The sequence below is a fragment of the Excalfactoria chinensis genome, chromosome Z, assembly GCF_039878825.1.
Source record: "Excalfactoria chinensis isolate bCotChi1 chromosome Z, bCotChi1.hap2, whole genome shotgun sequence".
In the NCBI taxonomy this organism is placed as follows: Eukaryota; Metazoa; Chordata; class Aves; order Galliformes; family Phasianidae; genus Excalfactoria; species Excalfactoria chinensis.
In genome coordinates, this window is record NC_092857.1 from 49,374,479 (window position 1) to 49,393,422 (window position 18,944).

General features: G+C 36.2%; 1 protein-coding gene across 3 annotated transcripts in view; it reads left to right on the top strand.

Moving 5' to 3' along the window:
* Positions 1-18,944, top strand: part of FER (FER tyrosine kinase) — a 159,407-nt gene that overhangs the window by 12,629 nt on the left and 127,834 nt on the right. For 2 of the 3 annotated variants that reach the window (XM_072359817.1, XM_072359819.1), the window contains exons 2-5: positions 4,428-4,534; positions 9,128-9,385; positions 13,294-13,467; positions 16,733-16,832. In XM_072359817.1, the coding sequence (XP_072215918.1) occupies positions 9,179-9,385; positions 13,294-13,467; positions 16,733-16,832 (481 nt within the window). In that variant the 5' untranslated portion in view covers positions 4,428-4,534; positions 9,128-9,178. Of the gene's footprint in view, positions 1-2,819; positions 2,872-4,427; positions 4,535-9,127; positions 9,386-13,293; positions 13,468-16,732; positions 16,833-18,944 lie in introns of all 3 variants that reach the window. The other variant, XM_072359818.1, reaches the window with a different exon arrangement.

The window sequence follows — 18,944 nt, forward strand, 5'->3', positions numbered from 1 at the left end:
GCTAACAAAAGCTAACAAACAGAAAGAGGGAGAGAGAGTCCAAAACCAAAGGCCTTACTCTGATGCTGAAGGCGAGGCAGCTAGGGAGCACAACCACAATGGTAAGCTGTGGAAGAAAAGGCAGCTTATTGTAAAGAGCTGGGAGTGACTGCAGGTGTGGTGGAGAATGAGAAAGTGAGACCCGCTGGAACAAAGCAGCTTGTGTCATTAGGTGAGCAGGATAGTAATGTACTGTGGGTCATTGATTAAAATAGTGTTCTCCTGTTCAGGAAAAAAAAACAACCAAAAAAACAACCATGAAAGCACTAAGGTTTGGAAATCATTTGAAGCAACCTCTGCTCTTCTCAGCACTGGAAATCCACCACCACCACTCCATGTTAGGCTTTGAACTTAACTGATCTGGGGACCAAATTTAAGGGAATTAAGAGAGCATCAGTGGTCTAGAAAGTGATTTCAAATAAAAGACTGAAAGGCAGAAAATGATACGCAGTTGCAAAAAAAGATAGTCTCTTTTCTCTACTCTTAAGTCACAAGAAGATAAAATTTGGTCGCTGAGAAACATTTTCCCTTGCTAGAAGCAGAGAAATGCTAAATTGGAGAAGACAGATAGGTGACTATAGATCATGTAATGTGATTGTTTCTAACTTAATCCCATCACATCTATTACTATCATTTACGTGTTTGAAAATGATACCTCCAGGTTATCAAAAACCTTTTATGTCCAAAGATGTTTTATAATTCTGATCAGAGAGGAGTCTAAAATTGATCTTCTTGTTAGCATCATGGATGCTTGAGAAAATGGTGATATTCATTTTGCTACAGGTAGGAGCTCAGCGTGTGAGTTTGGCTGTAAGCAATCAGGTGAAGTCCATCCAGCTCAGAACTTGCTGTTGAGAAAGGACTGTTGCCACATATGTAGAACAGTAGTACATCTGGCATGTTTTTCCTACTTGTGCAGTCTGGGGATGTCTTGAGGTGTTTTTAAAGTTTCATTTGATGTTCCTACATTCTTCTGGGAAGCACTTCAGACATCTGATGCATCATGCCACTTTTTGCTATCACTTTTTTTTTGTACTTTGATCTGACATATCATGGTTATCTGTTTTGCAAGCTAAAAAATTCTCTTTACTTTCTTTGTGCAGAAGCTGTTCCATTCTCTGATCAATATTGCCTATACTTCATGTTCTTCATGAGACAGAATAATTAGGAGAGAGAGGAACACCATTCTTACCAGCAACTTAAGAATATATTCTCTGATGTTCTCTCTTCATTAAAAAAAAAACCAAAAACAAAAACCCAAACCTCTCATATTCTGGATATTTCCAAACCTGACCACTTCAAAGCACCGAACAAATGTTTTTGAAGGTGTGTGCTCAGAGACCAGAGAATTCTCCTGTGTGATGTTAAGCAACCTAGAATGCTACACAGCATTTACTGATGTGTTGCTTCACCTGCTGTTTTACATGCCTGTTGCGCAGTATTATGGAGTTTGTCTGCAGGAGTTTGTCATGTAGTGTCAGTTTTGATTGCATTTGTTTTGTACTGTTTGCAAGCTTAAGCACGGATTGCATATGAAATAGTAGATATTTAGGTATCCAAACAGATGAACATGGCCTGGCACAGATTCTGGTGGTGCTTCTGACTCCCTCCCCTGTGGAACTCTGTTCCTTAAATCTGCTACAAGGGGTTCCCTTCTGTAACAAATTTCTAGTATGTAATGCAGCTGAAACTTTTCAGATGTGTTTTCTTTGCTACTGTGTCTAACACCTTTGTCTGTCAGCTGCTTGAATTCCCAAATAACACTTTGAATTGCAGTACATGACTTTTGTTTGCAATCCGTAGTGTTTTTCTCATCGTATTCCAGTTTACAGATTCTTTAGTATGATTTTAACATCTTCCCCAGTATGGAAGTCAGACATTGTTGTACTTTTCTCTGCTAAGTTCTGAAAAAAAACCAACAAAAAAATAGCTTATTTTCTGCTCTCCATTCTTCTTTACATTACTAGTCAATAGTATCTTCATTGTCTAGTGGTTTATTGCACTGAGGAAGCAAGCTGTCTGTACCTTTCAGTTTCTGCTGTGTAGGAGGCCGGGGATAGTAATAATATATTGTTGCTGTCTTATAGGTAGCTACATGATGAGTTTATTGACAGAATTTTTATATTCTTTTGTGTAGTGGTTAGTATACTGCTATCCATTAGACCAGTGTTGGAAACATTTTGTGTTACCAGTTTCAAATTCTACAAATGACCTGCATGTACATGAAAAGAAGTGCATAAACATGAAGCCGGTAGTAACCGGAATTACAAAGAGTAAAAAAAAAGAAAAAAAAAAAAAGAAAAAAAATTGATGGCAGTGTGGTTTATTTTTGTAGTAACAGGCAGAAAGCCTCCTTTCTGACGTGCTGAATAACACTGTGCTTAAAAAAAGATGTGAATTTTACCTCTGTGCAGAGAGCGGAAAATGCAGCTTGTCTCCATTTCGGTGGCTGTGGTTTGTTATTTTATTTAGAAACAGAATTTTTTGAAACAATTATTTTAGCACGTGATTTTATTATTATTATATAATTTTTTACAACTGCCTTTATTAAGATGTGGATAGTAGTATGCATTTTACTTTGTATTCTATCTGAAGAAAGAAAAGAGAAAGTTTTTCTGTCCAGTGGAATGCTGACATTTCTAATTGGCTTATATTTGTGATGGGAGGATGGAAGTCACATTTATGAGAGCTGTTTCAAAGGTAATGTCTTCTGTTGTGTGGCGTCAGCTAAGTAGGGTTTGAACCTTCCCACCAATATTCTGGTACATTTTTTTTACCAGATGACAGATGGCAGCAGAAGGGCAATCTGATGAACTGGTGTTTGACATGGAAGTGAGTATGAAACAAATCTGTGTTGTTGAATTCATTTGTGCAGAAAATGTGGCACCTATTGACATGCATCAACACCTGCTGAATGTTTATGGAGATCAAATAGTGGATGTGAGTGCAGTGAGGTGGTGGGTGGTGCATTTCAGCAGTGACCAGAGGTTACTTCTGTTTCAGGTTTATACAAGCATGGATGGCATGCAGGTTTCTGTTCATTGCTGGTGAACGTGCCTACCTCAGATTAATGCTCTGTACTTGGGAACCTGCTCTATCAAACAGAGTTTTTGTGTTCTTTGTATCAGTTGTTGTTTTGATAAAAATAAATGGGTGGCACTACTTTTGGAACAGTTCACGTATTGTTATGTTTTGCTCTTGGTAATTCCTGGTGGAGACTTTCTTTTACGTACTTAAATCTTACGCTTTGCAAATTCTTGCAAGTACTCACTTCTTCTGTTAACGATGGTGAATACTGCAGTGAGTCCCATCCAGTGCATTTTTTCCTCCTTTCATATAACCACACATGACTGCTGTTTTCCTTGCAGCGATTGAATGTAAGCATTTCTTAAAGTCTTTCCTATTTTTGGTCATGGAGAATGAAAGTTTTGTATTTACGTTAGGCAGCACTGTTTCTGGAGTGTCACTAAGTAACGAGAAAGGAATACTAAATAATATCTGCTTGAATGATATTTGTTCACAATCTGTCCTTTTTTAAGATTTAAAACATGTGTTCCATTATTAACGCTTTGTTTTAAACTTAGAAAATAATATGCAAAAGGTTCCTGACTTAATTTTAAAGAGATATGGTATGAGATTGTGTGCAAATACATACCTTATACAGAATAGCTTGCACTTGCAAGCTACGTGCGAAGCATCTTTCTTATTACTTTTATATACTTAATATAAAACCTCAGACATTCAGCCTTGTGTTGCTGTTTGCTTCCCTGAGTTTGCAGTTCAGAGTTGCAGCTTCTAATTTGAGTGCTATAGTCTTTTTAAGTGTTTGTCTTTTTACTATTCTGTGCATTACAGTAACTAGAGCTGCAGGAGAAATTTCTGTGTTTGCTTGATTCCTTTCTTGTGTTGCTGTTTGTTTCATTGCAGTCTAGTGAAAATATTCCTAGTAGGTTTTTCTTGGGAATTTTATCAGTGCAGTATGGCAATGAGTTTTACTTTCCCATACTTTTGCTTTTCTTTTTGATGTTTTTTTCCCACCCCTGTTTTATCAAGAGTAGAGTGCAGCAATAAATTAATTTGTCTAATTTTTCAGCCTTAGTACACTGTTCCAATAGAAAAGTTTTTCCGAAAAGTAAACAATTAAATATGCTTTAGTTGCTTGTGTGTAGAAAAAAAAATACCTCATCTCTCAAAACTGGCATAAAGTGATAGCATATGACAACTTGCAGAGATTTTTGTTTTCCTCAGCTACATAGTTTTTGTTTTTTAAATATTTTCTATGGTTAGAAACTGAAAATGGAAAGCAGTGTATCTATTTCTAATTTTGCAGTGTATTTTAAAAATGCTGAAATAAAACACAAACTATTTTATCTCTTTTTATTTCACAGTGCTTCTGGAAAGTGAAAGTACAGTTCTGAAAGTGAAAATCAGGAGAAGTAGCAGCTGATGTAAAGAGAAGTACACTAAGGATTGTTACTTGGGGATATTTTCTAAGGTACGTGCTCTGTATTTTGCAGAAAAGTAATCCTAAAAAATAAGGTGCTTGTTTTGCTGTGGGTAGAGTAATATTTCAGACTTATTTTATGTTTATGTTGATCCTTTGGATGTTAATTGGTGGCAGTAGCTCTGTGGAAGCATTAGTTCATCTCAACTGTGTTTGTACACTTAGCATCAAATGTGTGAATAATGTTCTGTGTATGTGGTTAGCATAAAGAAATGGTAGTTAAAACATATGTTTTTTGTTTCATGATGTACATTCTGGGAGCAGTTCATTTACTAGGAGAAATTCAGTAGTCTTAATTTTTATTTAGTATGTGGAATGAGGACTGTGAATGATTTGTTTCCTTGTTTTAATGTACAAGGAGTACAGGCCTCAAATTCAGAAACTGAGGTAGACTGTGTAACAAACTGACCACTTTTTATAAAACTGTTTTCAAATCTTTATGGAATCCTTGAAGTTGAGCATTTATTTCTCCTGAATTGAAGTCCTCCTTTTTCTGGGGGTGCAGATGTGTGCTATGCTTCCTTCTGAAAATAACCAGGGGCATGGCATGCATCTGTTTTGCAGTTTATCAGTTGCCTGCCTTGGCCTGGACAGTTCATTGCTCACATTACAAAACCACAGGTTCCAGCTGATGGAGATAGATCCATCATTATTTTTAAGATTAGCAGTCATGTTTTTAGATATATTTCATAGCATTGTGTTAGAGAAAGACACAAGCCGTTTAGGGTAGGTGAGCATCCTGTGGAAGTATTGTTATATTGCTCCTCATCTGTGAGGACCTGCAAGTCCTTTCTGGAAGGGCTGCTCTTGATGACTGCTTCTCCCAGTCTGTGCATATTTGGAACTGTCCCATCCTGCTTGTAGCATCTTGCACTTAGCCTTGTTGAACCTCATTAGGTTCATGTGGGTCCACTTCTCATACCAGTCCAGGTCCCTCTGGGTGGCATCTCTTCCTTCTGTTACATAAACTGCACTACTCAGCTTGATGTACTGTCTGTGTCAAAAGACACTGCAGAGTGCATGTAATTGATAAAGATACTGAAGAGCACGTTGCTGTGGTAATGGCTGAGCTGAATCACATACTATTGTCAGTAACTATCTAAATGTAGAACTGTTGGAGGATGGTTGCTCATTTGCAGTGCATTGTTGAGTGTACATGGAGAGTTTACTACCTTTCAGTGATTAGTTTTGTTATTTTGTGAGTGCTTGTAAAAAAGAAAATTACTTATTTTTTTGGAATTGGCCTCACAACTATTTTAACTGTTGAAACTTAGCAAATATTGATTGACAAATTTGCATATCCACTGCTTTTAAAGTAGTATGCATATTACAAAATAAAAACTGAATTAACTGAGGCTTGTTTGTCCTCTTTGGCACCACTTCACGTGCTAAAATTCGTTGTAAGACATCTTTGGCATGTGAAATACAAGATAAATCGTGTAGGTATCTACTAGAAGTAGGAAAGATATCTTCTCAGTGAGAACAAAGAGCTCTTGGAGGTTTTCTTGTTGTTGTTATTTGCTTGTTTTTGTATAAATTTGTCATATTGCTACTTCCAAGCATGATGCCATCTTAATTTTCTTTCCTTTAAGAGTAACTATTCTTCAGTGTCTTTCTGAGGGATTTTTTTCATAATATTCTTAACATTACCTCCTGTTGATTTCACAGTAAATTGTTTCTTTACTTACATGTTGCGTTGCACATCTAATTTTTGCCACTGGTAATAACGATCATGAGGAAGTATGAGGAGAAGCAGACCAGAGACAGCATCCAGGCTTGTCCTCAGTCTGCATCTCCTACTGCTGTGATCGGAACAGAGCCTCAGTTTGATACGTCATTGGTCTGACCCTGAGAGGCAGCTGTCAGCTTATCTGTCCATGCTAAGCTGGGAAATACCACACCTGGAAAAATACCTGTCTGCATTAATGCCAGTTGAAGTCTCTGTTAATGTTGGACCTTTGAAATAGGTTTGCACTTTTAAGAAGTATTTTAAGTACATATTACATAGAAAACGTCTATTAATCTGTTAACTAAATCCTACAGTTTTGACTTCAAATAAATGACTTTATAATCTGTTGGTTTCATTTGTTTCCCATACAGAATAAAAAGTGTTGGGTTTAGCTTCTAGACCATTAAGTAAAATGCATCTGATATTACCTGAAATTTTTGATTGAACATTTTCAGATTTTATGAGGGTGCTCAGAGGCTGTGTTGAGAATCATCAGCAGCTAAACTTTATCCTTCATACTCACACCATAATCAGAGTTTTACCACTTTCGTAAAACAAATTCTTCCTTTGCTACTTCAGTCTTAGTGTGTGGAATAATTGAAAACAAAGATCGGTGTCTAGAATGCATGCAGTTCTTGTCTTTGAAGTCTGGCATCTACTGTTGCAACCTAAAACTTGTACTGCTTAGTGAAGGGAGGCTTAGCAAGCTGTGGTGAGTTGTTACTGGATCTTCTGCCCTATTGATTTTTGCGATCTTCTTGCTCCATAGTAAGTCAGTAGAAGAAGAATGAAATATCACATGCTGAAAATGTTTCCTGCCTCTCTTGCTCTTCTACATCTTACAATGCAAGGCCAGACTTCATCTGGAGATTCTGTTCCTATCTTTCCTGAACCTGAGATGTAAGAAAACGGGCTTACAGCTTCTCTTGTTGCTGATGAGCTTGTGATTTAGTGAACATGCTAAATAAAATGTACTGGGAGAGAAATGTATTTGGACACAGAAGTAGATGTAGATGAAAAATCATGCAAGTCATGCTAGGAAGTACATGCTATAAGACTGTTTCTTTTATGTGTCATACTAAAATATTAGAGCTTTTGTAAGGTGCTTCTTTAACTGTGAAAATGATTTAATTATTGCAACTAGTTAAACATAGTTCATCCTTTTTAAATACAGCAAGTATAAATTATTTGGAGTTGCTGTTTATGACTGGGCTCTTGCCCTTAAGGAAGAATTTTGAATATGATGTGTGGCTGCATAGTTAAGAACATGAGGAATCTAGTTGTAGCTTTACGGTTACTCGCGTAACCTTGATGTCCCTCTGTTGTGAGTGCATAATAACATAATGCTGCTTGTATTTTCTTCAAGGGAGCTTTTGTTTCTTTCATTAAATAGCATGGCCTGTGTATAGGCACATAATGTATGAGGCTTATTTCTGTAATTGATTGAAGAGCAAGGAACTACAGGAGTACACTTTCTGGAGTGTACTCAGGCTACTGTGAAGATTATTGCAGGTTCTGATGAAAAATTCTGAAACTCTCTGTGGTAACTGAGTTAAGCCAACAATATTGTTATTCTGTGTGTTAAGTATGGTATAAATGATGGGCACTTCCAGAAGTTCAATCTTCAAGCTTTGGGAATACCAGTACTGGCTAGTACAATGCTGATGCTGATTTCTGTGTCTTAGTTTGCTCTGCATTAGTTCTGTTTCACCTCATGGGCTGCTAAGAAAATGAATGTACTAATGTTTGTAAAACACTGCTAGTTTGGTCAGCAACTTAAAGTCTATCAAAATGAGCGCTATTGCATTCATAAGTGCTAAAGGTAGGCTAGAATGCAGTGAAGAAGCAATACGTAGGCAGTGTCTGTGCAGTCTGGAGCTGAAACTGCAGTTTATGAAGTTCATTTTAAGATGTTTGAGGCTGATCAGTGTGTGAACAGGTTTTGCTGTTTGCACATAAAACAGAAGGCAGCTCATTAAAAAGAAAAAAAAAAAAAAAAAAGCAAGACTGTGGAAATTATGTATGCGGGCTCAAGTCTTAAATGGTGTGACCACGTGAGTTATCAGAAGAGGATGGTGGTGTTTAAAAACTACCACAAATGTGTGGTTTTGACCTGCAGCAGTTCTTATGAGATTATCAGATGATGTCCGCATCGTGCAACAAGACTGGACTGCTTTAGGAGAAAACTGTGAAATTAAGGACACTGCCCTGGTGTGTTTGTCATGAGAACAGTGGAAGGTGGCATAAGAACCTTTTTTGGGGTATTTTTGTTACTTCTGGGAGGTTGACTCTCACTATTAACGCAGTGTTTAGGAACAAACTATCTAGTGATTAACTGATTATCTATTTATTGTAGATGCAGTGCCTGAGAACTGATGGTTTATTTGGAATTTTCTGTGTTCTTTGGACAGTATCCATAAAAGCCAAATATTTGGGTCGCCAGTAGTGGAACAGTATAATGGCAGTTCTTGTCATGCGCATAGATGTGTTTTTCTTTACTTAAATAAATTGGTTTGGTCTTCAGTATCTCGTAGATACTTTTATGTGTTCCCTCATAACTCCACATTCAGCTAGGGAAACACTATTAAAGCACTATTACACAGCTGTGTTTTACAGGAGGGGAACTGGGGGGCATAAGCTGATATTTACTAATCTGGCAGTTGAAAGTAACAGAAAGAGCATGAGATCTCTAAGTCATAGCTTGGTGTTTGGTTCTCTGATATTTGTCTCAGTTGGCTTCAGGGTGACTTAATGTTGTGGCCAAGTTACTTCAGTTTTAGATGTTAATAGGTGCTCTTTGTAAACTGTAAGGCTCTTTCTGGCTTGTTTACCATGAATTTTTGCTTTGCTTTCAGATGTGGTGAAGAGCCTCTGTTTTCACCTGTACAGTTTATAGTGCCTTAAAAATGGGGTTTGGAAGTGACTTGAAGTATTCTCATGATGCTTTATTAAAACTGCAAGACTGGGAACTACGACTGCTGGAAACGGTCAAGAAATTTATGGTCATGCGTGTGAAAAGCGATAAAGAGTATGCCTCCACTTTGCAGAATCTTTGTAATCAGGTAGATAAAGAGAGCACTTGTCAACTGGATTATATCAGCAATGTATCCAAGGTAAGACTGAAGAATTATCAATATCCTTAGAATTAAATGTTTGATTTTTGTGTTTGTTTTGTTTGAGTTGGATTCTTCTTGATTCATCTTCATGGGACTTAATGTTTCTGAAGTGTTTAAAATTAACTCCTTTTAGTTCTTTGCTGGACTGTGGAGCAGTTGAACTCCAGTCTTGCTTTGAATTTAGCAAGTGAACTAGAATCCTAAATTCTGAAATTTTGGTATTTTATGTCTCTGTGTTTAGTCTCCTACTTTGTTTTGAAATCAGAATATGTTGCAGTGAGCTTTTCTTTTAAGACAGTTAAATAGAAACTATTGCTTATGTCGTATAGAGTTTGTGACAGGAATAGAAAAATGCCAGGAAACTTTAGGCAAAGCTTAGCATACCAACTGTTATTCACGCCACAGTGTGTGATGTTAAAGCAAAACATTAATTCAGGATGTTCCTTTATTTGTGAAGTAAATTTCCATCCAATTTGCAATAACTTTGTTGACCTTTTTGTAAAGGTAAAGCTATGCTTTCCCCAGATTATTAATCGTCAGTCTTGGAGTAAGTACAGGGAAGGTACATATGAAGGAAACTTCCCTGTTCCACCTGCTAGTAACCTTTCCTCTTGACTTTCCTTTCTGACTAGAGAAAACAGTTCTGTTTTATGGCTTATTCAATTTTTTATCCTTCTGCTGCAGCAGTGCTTACACAGTTCCTTCAATCTGGCATGAATCCTGATCTCTGCAGGAAAAGACTGGTTTGGGGAAAAGTTAAATTCTACACAATGCAGTTTTTATGCAGCATGCTTACGAAATTGCTGCTTGAGTACAAGTTATGGCACTGCAGCAGGGACATCAGTGCTTTGTTTGCAGCCATCTAGATTTGTACTGAAGTGACTGTGTGGTGTGGCTTGCAGGCTGCACTGAAGTCGCTAGCCTGCTTCAGCTGCCCTGAAATAGCACTGGGTAGTGTTTATCTGTGATGAATTCTGTTGTTGCCTGCCCCACCCAATATTTCTTGTCTTGTAAGTTGCTGTGCTGTTTTTTTGTTTTTTGTTTTTAAATCTATGTGTTTTGGTGGTGTATTTGAAATGCTGCTCACCTAGTTTCGTATCTTACCCACAGTTGCGATGATTTTGGTAAATTTATATAAAGCATTTTTGTTAGCTGTTGTATGGCAAAATCATGTATTTTTTTTCAAGCTTTCTGCTGTCACAACTGAGTGTTTTTACAACGATACCCTTACTAGTTCTTGCTGCTGCTGCCCCACTGGAATTGTTCTTACATGGTGGCAAAACTGCCTTGCAGTGCTTATGGGCAATGAAGCAGTGGATTCTAGCTAAAATGATGAAGGAGCACTGACACCAGAATGCCACGCATTGCAGCCCTGCAGGTTCACCTTCAGGTGACCAGTTCTCTGTTCAGCTGAGCCTCTACTGTGACTTGTGTTTTGTTTTTAGTTCTTTTCCTGTGAACACATGAGCTGTAAGAAGCTGAATGTGCCTCTTAAACCCTTTTCTACATGGGTTGAACAGGAGCATCTGTTTCATGTTTTTAAGTGCTGTTATATGCTCAAGTTATCCTTTCAGGTTACTTTTTTTCCTTTTATTTCATTTTTTCTGTTGAGGAGGTGGTGTTTTTCTCTTAAGCCCCTCATCTCTGATCTTTCACATAACTACACAAATATGTAGTACTACTGTAAATATGTAAATATGTAAATATGTAAATATGTAGTACTACTATCATGTACTACTGATAGATCATTTTCATAAGCTTGCCTTGAAATTGCACTGCCAGCTTGGATTTTATGCTAGCATAGTGATATATTGTCATATTGATTTTAGCAGGTAAAATATCTGAATTATTGTTTGATTACTTGAACTGTTTTAACATACATTGGTATTTCATGGTACTTTTTGTCTCTTTCTGACATTTTATGGAATTAAAATCTGACACAATTCTTGTGGGATGTAAATTAGTATCTTGTATCTCCTGAGTTAAAATGCTGTCTCTGTGTATTTATGTATGTTGTTTTGTGTGCATATATGCCTAAAAATACTGTCAAATCAAACAATATTATATTTTTACTGCTTTTGATGGATTGTGGGTTTTTATAGGAAAGGAAATGCTTTGCCTTTTCTGATGTCCCCACCCAGCTGCTTTTTTATCCCATATAAATCTTAATTTTTGTAGTTTTTTTTCCTATTATAACCTTTCATCCTACCTTTAAAACAGAAATCTTGTTCAATCAGTGCTTTCCCATCTAAAAAGAGGAATGTGAGGAAAGGGAAAATCTGCTAATTATTTTATTTATTTTTTAAATAGACTGCTTTTCTCTTGGTGTCAGTCTTGGGTTAATTTTTAAATAGAAATACAAGTTTTTGCTAAGTTTCAGACTTATTCAGGCTTGTTAGGTGAACTTTAGGCTAAGTATTTCTTTAGAATTGATTGAAGCTTTGTCTCACTGGTAATAAATCACCTGCAGAAATACGTTACTTTTATTACTTTTTCACCTTTGAGAGTGCTCTGATGAGCTTCTCTATAACCACTCTTCTCATACAGACTTTTGATGTTATTTTTGTTGTACACAACTTTGCATTACGGCTTCTGAAGTCATTTGGAAAGTTCTCTGTAAATGGAGAGATAAACACTTTTCAGACATAACCACTAATCTTCAGTCTCTGAAGTTATTATACAACACAACATTGAGAGCAGTTATGCCAGCAGTTGCTGGAATGCTTATCAGCTAAAGGAAATATTAAAGATGGTTTAGTGTGTGCAGGAATTAACTGTCTTTCACTTTGTTCTCTAATTCCACTCTGTCTATTATTGCATACAGACAGAAATATTTGTATGTATATGTATGTATGCGTATTTATGTATGTGCATGCTCATATAAACATATACATGTGTGTTTGTATATGACAAAAAAAAAAAAAAAAAAAGACTAGATCCACCAAACAAATGAATATTTTAAGTTTTCATCATTTAAGGTGTATTTCTACCTTTAGAAATATTAAGACAAGTGCCATTAAAGCTATTGTACCAGCTGCATTCGGTAATTGGTAATTGTATTGGAAACAGCCATGCTGAAATGTTAGCTACAATGCAGTAGTCTATGTTAATGAATTATATCTAATGAATCCAATACTGTTCCTATCAATAAAGTGTAATAGGCAAGGGTCTTTAAGGGTAACAAATGCTTCCATCTGAACTGAACTCTTGATCTTTGAGGTTACATCTGTAGTGCATCAGAAGTCTCTCTGTTCAGCACTCCATTCTTAATCAAAAGCCATGGTATATTAAGCAGTCCTGAAAACTGACTGATGGGATGGCTAAAGAAGTCATTGAAGTAAGGTTGCAGAAAGCTGCTTGGTTGCCCTGTAAGCCTGTAACCTGCTGGTGGCTCTGGTGCTGTCAGTTATGTGAAGCAGCTGGCAAACGGTGGCCTCTGGAACAGTAGTAATAACTCAAATGCATATTACCACGAGATGTTTAGACCAGGGCAAAGAAGTCATGTATTAGACAGAGTAACTGTGATCAGGTGGTGGGAAAAGAAAGAGCACAGGAATGTGCTTGTCAGGTGTGTTGAGGATGTGATCTGGAAAAAGCAGTAGAGCTTTCACGAGTGTTCAGAAGTGCAAAGCCTACCTGGTGGAGTGGCTGTCTCATGCTGCGTTTTTGTCTCTAATCCTTTTTTTGTGAGTTTACGAGTAAGTTGACTACATGATTTTGTCACAGGAGAAACAATTTTTCTGGAAGATCGCAAGTGAATTTGGGAAGTTCAGTTTTTTTTTTTTATTATTATTATTTTTTATTTTACTGAAGGCATCTTTTAGCCTGGTTCATTTCCATTGTTTGGTTATTTGTAAGCCAGAATAAATGACTCTTCTGATTCTATTTATTTTTTATTTTTACAGTCTTGGTTGCTTGTAGTACAACAAACAGAACAGCTGAGCAAAATAATGAAGACACACGCAGAAGATCTTAATTCTGGTCCTTTACATAGGCTTACCATGATGATCAAGGATAAGCAGCAAGTGAAGAAGAGTTACATAGGTGTTCATCAACAAATTGAAGCAGAGATGTACAAGGTATTTTATTCAAATGCTCTTTATAGATTTACTGAAATTTTGTGTACTTAATTGTTTTAGATTTTCTGTTTGTTTGTTTGTTTGATGTAAAAGTGGTATCTGGACTGCCTAGTTCAAATTTGAGTTACTTCCTATATGTTTTCTCTCTCCTGCTACCCGACAAGGCAGAGAGGGAAGTCCTTGTGTATGAATTGATTTGGTCAGATAGTGTAGGAACTGCTCCTAGAAGATGATTCTGTGTGACACTTCTCTGTTCCATCTTTTTTACTTCTCTCATTTTGCTGTAAACATCCACTGAAATTGTTATTATTGAACAATTCTGGCAGTGTGGACTGTTTTGGGTGGGAATGGGATTCTAATCGTTATTCTAAAGCATAAGTCAATTGTAAACTGAATATTAAGGTGGTAGGTGGAGCTCTTCAGGACCCTTTCTATTGTCAGTTGTGTCTGTGATATTGACAGTATTGTGTCTCGTCAGTGAAGCTGACAGAGATCCCATTTTAACACAGGCACACTGGGTGGAAGGTTAACAGCAAATGTGAAGAAGCAGATTGGTAGTCTAAAAGGTCTCATGGGAAAAGCAGTGTTTCTTTCTTTTAGCGGAGATTTGCAGATCTGGAGTAGCATAAAATATAACACATGAGTAATGTAGTACAAATATCGCAGACTAGTGAGAAAAAGATTCTAGGGCAGATAATGAGAATAACCTTACTCTAGAACTAAGCATATATCACGTTAAATCTTTTGGCTTTAATAAGACTGCTCCCATAAATCTCTTGCAATTTTGGCATCTTCCCTGGGTATTAACTGTGGGAAGTACATCCCACAGTTTTTTAATGCATGATTTGTAGAGACTGTCTTATCTGATAGAATTTCCAAGCCAAATAATCATGGGCACTTATAGAGCAGTGAATCTGGAAATGCTCAGGATCACAGGTGGAGAAAAAGTGAAGTGATAAACTTACAGATTATTTGAGAAACTGAAAAAGAAAGAAAATACAATAAAGAAGTGAAGGATTGCAGAAACAAGATTGCTGGGTATGGATATATGCTTTTAAAAAAACCTGTATGAAACGTGTTTTTTTTTCCTTTTTAAGTTCACCCTGATAAAATGCTCTTTTTAAAAGAAAGGCAGTAAAACTTTTTCAACAAAATATAAAGTAGATCAAGTACTCACCAAGTATTTGATTACAGGCTATATTGATTTTAATCATAGGGTGCACAAAGTGCATGATCGTGCGAGTTTTTTTCCATCCTAATGAATAAACTTGCACTGATTTTGTATGCCTTCTTTCCCCACTGCCTCCTTCTGCCTTCCTGGCTTTTGTAAGAAGCATTTGTATAGCATTTTGGTTAGATATAGTATGTTCTTTCTTTGTTAGCTGAAATTATTTATTCAGGGGTTCTGTGTCAATGGAACGCTTCCAGAATGGTTCCCAGAAATCCCAACACTTTCTGTGTCCTGTGGCATTAGATCCATTTTTATCATATGTGGTAAGAAAGTACTTATAACTTCCCAGATCATTATCCAAGACTTGTAGAGAACAGTGTCTTTACATTTCATAATCTTTGGGGTATCTGGTAAAGAGCTGTTTGCCCTCTCATGAGGGCCCTTCTTTCTTATTCTAGAGACCTGTACAATGAGGATTTTTTTTTAATTTTTTTTTTTTGATGAAATTATTGAGGGTAATGAAAGGCATGTTTTTTAGTAAATCTTGAAGTTTATTTCAGTTCTCATTGAGATATTATGTATTTTTTCTTTCTTTGTGAATTTTAAGGGTAAAAGAGATATAACACAAGTTAAGTGGGCAAATATTGTGTAAATATAAATCAGAATTAGGATAATCCTTAACCACTTCAACTGCTTAAGAGTAAATTGAGGATGGAGGTGCTTTGTTTTTTTCTGTTGGTGGAAGACTACATTATGAAATTAATTTTCCTGGACCTTAAAGTTATTACAAAGGCTTTGCAGTATCGATGGCCTAATTTAATTTCCAGTTTTCTGTTAGAAAAACACGTTCATTATTATGTGAGTATTAATTGTGTTCTCTGCTTGCTAGCGGTGTTCTTTTGTCCATCACTTAAGGTAGTTTTATATTATAAGTGTACCATAAAGGTTATTTCTCCTTTACTATCTGTATTAGTTAATAATAGCAGTAGTTGTGAATGATTTCACAGTGCAAATAAGTATGAGATGAGGATATGGGACAAATAGTTCACAAAAGTTCTTATCTTTGAATTGAGCCTTTGCACACATGCCCCAGAAGTAGGAACTGTATGTAACATCATGTTAGCTCTTGAGGGAGTTTCCCTCAGTCTTCAAATTTTGCTCTTGATAGTCAGAATAATGGTGTCTGGGCCTTACCTCACAAAGAAAGGAGGGAACGTGATTGCCAGTTTTCTTCATGCCAGTTGTACAAGGATCAGTTTTTTCTGTACAACAGACTTCCTTTTCTATGCAGTGTGACACGTTCTTTCATTAGGTTAAGTTCCTCTTCCATGATAGCCCATTGTGAGAGTATGTTGCTTTGTCAAAGGTTTTACATTTCTTTAATATTTGTGTCAACTTTGTGGTGTTGTAGTGGCTAGTTTGTAATGAACTTTTGTTACAAGTTCATAAATTGTGAATATTTTTGAGCAGTGAACTAATTTTCATGCTGTAAATGAATATAGGAGGTTGAAGAGTCAGCTTAGCATTTTGTGATGCAAAATGGTATCAGTGTAACTGTGTCTGCTGAAAGAAACCCTATCAGTACTTTATTCTGCAGTACTTTTTAAATTCTTTGGTGAATTGAAGTTTCATGGCAGATATATATACTCATGCACAGTTGCAATTTCTAAGCTGTTTGCATAAAATTTTAGATCCAGAAGTTCTACTGTATTTGTCTTAGAGGCATTAAAAGAATTCCTTCTTGTGCGTAGAATGTTTTCATCTTGTATGGTTCAATGATCATCCTTTTTGGTGCTTTCTTTGTTTTGACTGAAGTGTTTATAATAAGTTTCATTTCCTAAACGTTTCTCCTTACGCTGTACTGCACTAATGCAAGTGGGGAAATCACTTTCAGGCTTCCTATTTCATTCTGTACATTTATTGATTTTTGATTTTGTTACACTGTGTAATAACCTAATAGGATTATTGCAAGCAAATAAAAAGTGGCAACATCCTTATCTTTGGAGCAAAACTTAGTAATTCTCTTTCAGTGCTGATATGACATCTTAAATGTAGAGGATAAGTATTTTTAATGCTCTTTCTGTTTTCTTAAAGGTCACAAAGACGGAACTTGAGAAACTAAAATCTAGCTATAGGCAACTAATAAAAGAAGTAAATTCTGCCAAAGAAAAGTATAAAGAAGCCGTGGCTAAAGGTATGACTGACTTTAGTTGTTGTATGTGCTATTACTTTTTTTCAAACGTCCTGTAATTTTAGAGTGAAACAAGGTAATACTTTTATTTTTAACAACTTAATGAAAATGTGAAAGCTCATTCAGAATCTTAATTCAGAAAAGCTAGTTGTCATTAAGATAGCTTGTTGATACTCTAAAAATGATAAAAATGAAAAAAAGTGGTAGTCTATCATGAAAATGTAAAGGTAACTTCTTTAAGCTTTTCAGTCATTCCTTTAGTGGATGCACTAGAATGTAATTGTTCTTATGAACAGTGTTAGTATTGAATAACAAGTTGCAACTTCTTGTGTACATCATGTACTTGCATCTTATGACATATTACGGTTTGCTGAACACCAATTCTGATGGCAGTAGTATAGATCTAGAAGTTTTCAACATTAAGGAACAGGAGAAAAAAGGTTTAAAAAATGTTGTGTCCAAACCATGAATTGCGTTAATGATTAGAATGATGGAAGACTTTGCTATATTTTGAAATACCTTGTTAATAGTCGGTCTCACTTGCCTTAGATTCTTTTTCTTTAAATAAAATTAATTGCATGATGGTGCATAAATATAATTCCAACTGCAATATTTTGATGTCATTCTGATTAGCTGAACTGATACATGTTTAGACAGCAGTCAGAAACTGTTTTCGAGGCACTTATATCTTGCTGTGTATTTTCCTGCCTCCATTTAGTATTTGTCTTCCATTAATACAGTTCATGGTTGATGTGACTTCCCCTACTATTTTACTGTCTTAACAGTCTCTGACCATCAGAAAAAATGTTTCTCCTCCAAAGAATTTCAGAATTATTTTGCTGCTAATACATTTCAGTCCATTATATTCCTTGTCTGTTACCCATGTGCAGCTAATATGGTTGTGTGTTTGCTGGTCAGCTGAGCTGTTTGGCTACTCTTAAGCCATGGTATTTTCACAGGGTTTCTGAGCCTTCACATTGTCAGAGTAGTTCGAGAGGTGAACAAGTTAGGAAAGTCGGTTGTTCCAGGCATTAATTGAGTAGCAGCTACTTACTCAAGTGATTTGCTATTAGGAGATAGTCTTTTTGTTAACATGAAAACTGGTTTGGTTTTTGAGTCTCTCAAGAGTGATTGAAAGCAAGGGAAGGAACACTGCATACCATAACAGTGAGAGGGCATAGCTGAATATTGGAAATAAGCCGAAAAATACTTAGTTAAACAGAAAAATGAATATTGCTGTTCACTAACTCTCAGAAGAAACAAGAGCCAGTTCATTTCTGCTTTTGTAAAATGTGATTCTTGACAGACTCTGTTGCTCTGGAAAACCAACTCTTCATTATAGTGTCTGACTACTCCCGTCAAGAGTAGAAGAAAACAGCTACTCCACAGGAAATATGACTTAGACCTTGCTCCTGGGCTGGAGCTGGATTACTTCTAAGTCTGCACATTACACATGCAAGTTAGTTAACATGAAAGCCAGTGCAAGTCATAACAAAGGAATAACTTAGCAATTTCTCTGTTTTGCAATTGTAATCATTTTGCAGTTTTACAATTTGGTGACTATACTGTTTACTTAGAGTACTACTACTAAGAAAATAACTTTACTTGAACACCTACTGAAAGAGATACATGTGTTTCTCTACTTTGGGAAGACAGTTCCTTTCCTGTTTTCTGGTTGAATTATTAAGAGATACTTAGATTTTAAGGTAAACACATGGAGTATTTAAGTGAGAAAGCTGAAATCTGGCAAAATTAGGGATTATTGAAGGTTGTCTTCTTTAGAAGAAGTTGGTTTTATAATTTTTTAGCTCAGGTAAGCCTTGGCTAACCTGTGCTATACTTTACACCAGCTAACTGGACAGTTACTTGGAATCAACACATTGATGCTGTAGAGAGTTACAGCTGCTTTCTTTTCTAACTGAAAATATGGAGAGAATCTGTGGAATAAGAATAAAAGTTAAGTATTGAATAATGACACCAAGTAGTTACCAGCTTTGTTTCTGGTGGAGATTTTGCGCAGAGAAACTGTTTTATAGTGAGGAAAATTGAACTGCTTTCTGAAGGATGCAGGAGCTTCATTACGCAAGGATTGGTGCTCTCCAGAGTGGAGAAAGG